This window comes from Penaeus monodon, chromosome 39, assembly GCF_015228065.2.
Source record: "Penaeus monodon isolate SGIC_2016 chromosome 39, NSTDA_Pmon_1, whole genome shotgun sequence".
Taxonomy (NCBI): domain Eukaryota; kingdom Metazoa; phylum Arthropoda; class Malacostraca; order Decapoda; family Penaeidae; genus Penaeus; species Penaeus monodon.
This window is the reverse complement of record NC_051424.1, coordinates 8,252,583-8,254,716: the sequence shown is the minus strand read 5'-3', so window position 1 is coordinate 8,254,716 and position 2,134 is coordinate 8,252,583. Positions and strand designations below refer to the sequence as shown.

The 2,134-nt window shown below is 43.8% G+C and overlaps 1 protein-coding gene across 1 annotated transcript; it reads left to right on the top strand.

The window, feature by feature from the left end:
• The first annotated feature begins 28 nt into the window (after window positions 1-28).
• LOC119597221 (actin-like) lies at window positions 29-1,647 on the top strand. The gene is made up of 2 exons (XM_037946747.1): window positions 29-68; window positions 444-1,647. The coding sequence occupies exon 2, from the start codon at window positions 475-477 to the stop codon at window positions 1,606-1,608; it is 1,134 nt and encodes a 377-aa protein (XP_037802675.1). The 5' UTR covers window positions 29-68; window positions 444-474; the 3' UTR covers window positions 1,609-1,647.
• The last annotated feature ends 487 nt before the right edge of the window (window positions 1,648-2,134 follow it).

Here is a 2,134-nt window from a genome sequence, read left to right as displayed (position 1 = left end):
AAACTGTGGCTAGTATATATAAGAAGGTGGGCGCCAGTGTTAGCTAGTCAGGACTGTGAGGGATACAGGTGTGTTCCTTCGTCTTCTGAGTTGGATTCTGTGTGGGAGATTCCTCATAGCACTGAATTATCTTTTCTTGGTGCCATAACTGCGCAGTGTCGAATGATACTATCTTATAATAATACGAGTGTCTACCTAAAATTGATTTCGGATTCGGACACACTAAAATATAAACATAAAGCAGAATTGTATCATCCATTGCTTTCTTTATAATAATTCATTGCTAGTTCAAGAAAAGGTGAATTCTAACGGACTGGTATATATATATATATATATATATATATATATATATATATATATATATATATATATATATTATATATATATACATATACAATCAACTGTGACAGTTTCTGTTTTAACCGCAAATATCTTTCACTCAGGTTAGTTCTGCACTCCCAGTAGACCAGCACCATGTGTGACGACGAGGAACTTACTGCTCTTGTGGTTGACAATGGCTCCGGCCTCTGCAAGGCCGGCTTCGCCGGAGACGACGCCCCTCGTGCCGTCTTCCCCTCCATCGTCGGCCGCGCACGTCATCAGGGTGTGATGGTCGGTATGGGTCAGAAGGATGCCTACGTCGGTGATGAGGCTCAGAGCAAGAGGGGTATTCTCACCCTCAAATACCCTATTGAACACGGTATCATCACCAACTGGGACGACATGGAGAAGATCTGGTACCACACTTTCTACAATGAGCTCCGTGTTGCCCCTGAGGAGTCCCCCACACTTCTCACTGAAGCTCCCCTCAACCCCAAAGCTAACCGTGAGAAGATGACTCAGATCATGTTTGAGTCCTTCCAGGTCCCCGCCACTTATGTTACTATCCAGGCCGTGCTTTCTCTCTACGCCTCTGGTCGTACCACTGGTCAGGTTTGTGACTCTGGTGACGGTGTGACTCACTTTGTCCCTGTCTATGAAGGTTTCGCTCTTCCTCATGCTATCCTTCGTCTGGATCTTGCTGGTCGTGACCTGACCCACTATCTGATGAAGATCATGACTGAACGTGGCTACTCCTTCACCACCACCGCTGAACGTGAAATCGTTCGTGACATCAAGGAGAAGCTTTGCTACATCGCCCTTGACTTCGAGAGCGAGATGAACGTTGCTGCAGCCTCCTCCTCAATTGATAAGTCCTATGAGCTTCCCGACGGTCAGGTCATCACCATTGGCAATGAGCGTTTCCGTGCTCCTGAAGCTCTTTTCCAGCCTTCCTTCCTTGGTATGGAATCCGCTGGCATTCAGGAGACTGTCCACAGCTCCATCATGAGGTGCGACATTGATATCAGGAAGGATCTTTTTGCTAACATTGTCATGTCTGGTGGTACCACCATGTATCCTGGTATTGCTGACCGCATGCAGAAGGAAATCACTGCTCTTGCTCCTTCCACTATCAAGATCAAGATCATTGCTCCTCCTGAGCGTAAATACTCCGTGTGGATCGGTGGTTCCATCCTGGCTTCACTGTCCACCTTCCAGACCATGTGGATCACCAAGGATGAGTACGACGAGTCTGGCCCTGGCATTGTCCACCGCAAATGCTTCTAAAAGTATATTTTATCGTGAATAAATAAGCACAAAAACAAATGTTTTACTTTCATATATAATATTCTTTATTTTGTGTAGTTAATATTATCCATACATATATACACATACATATTAATCATTCTGATCATGTCGGGTACCTAAAAGTGATTAATTATTTACAATTATCTGCCGCTTCAACAGCTAAGGTCATTAGCGAAAAAACAACCTGACTGACGGGTTGTAGCTATAGCTCGCCGAGCGTGCGATATACGCGACGGGCGATCCAATCCAAGAGTACAAGAGACTGCCGAAAGCTGTCCATTTTCTGGCCTTCGGTGAGACAGCCGTCATTGCATTCAGTATACATTTATTTAACCTTCGATTGCAGTCATTTATCTTATTGTAAAGACATTGAATAATTTAATATATATTGATCCGTTTCGCAAGTAAAGCTGCCTTATGATGAAGCATCTACAGATATTCTCATACCTTACTAATAGAAGGATGCCCATTACAAAGAAATGAAAATAAGTAAATGCTTTCTATC

Bases quoted from the DNA above. Each gene is read 5' to 3' on its own strand.
- LOC119597221 (XM_037946747.1), top strand. From the start codon at position 475: ATGTGTGACGACGAGGAACTTACTGCTCTTGTGGTTGACAATGGCTCC.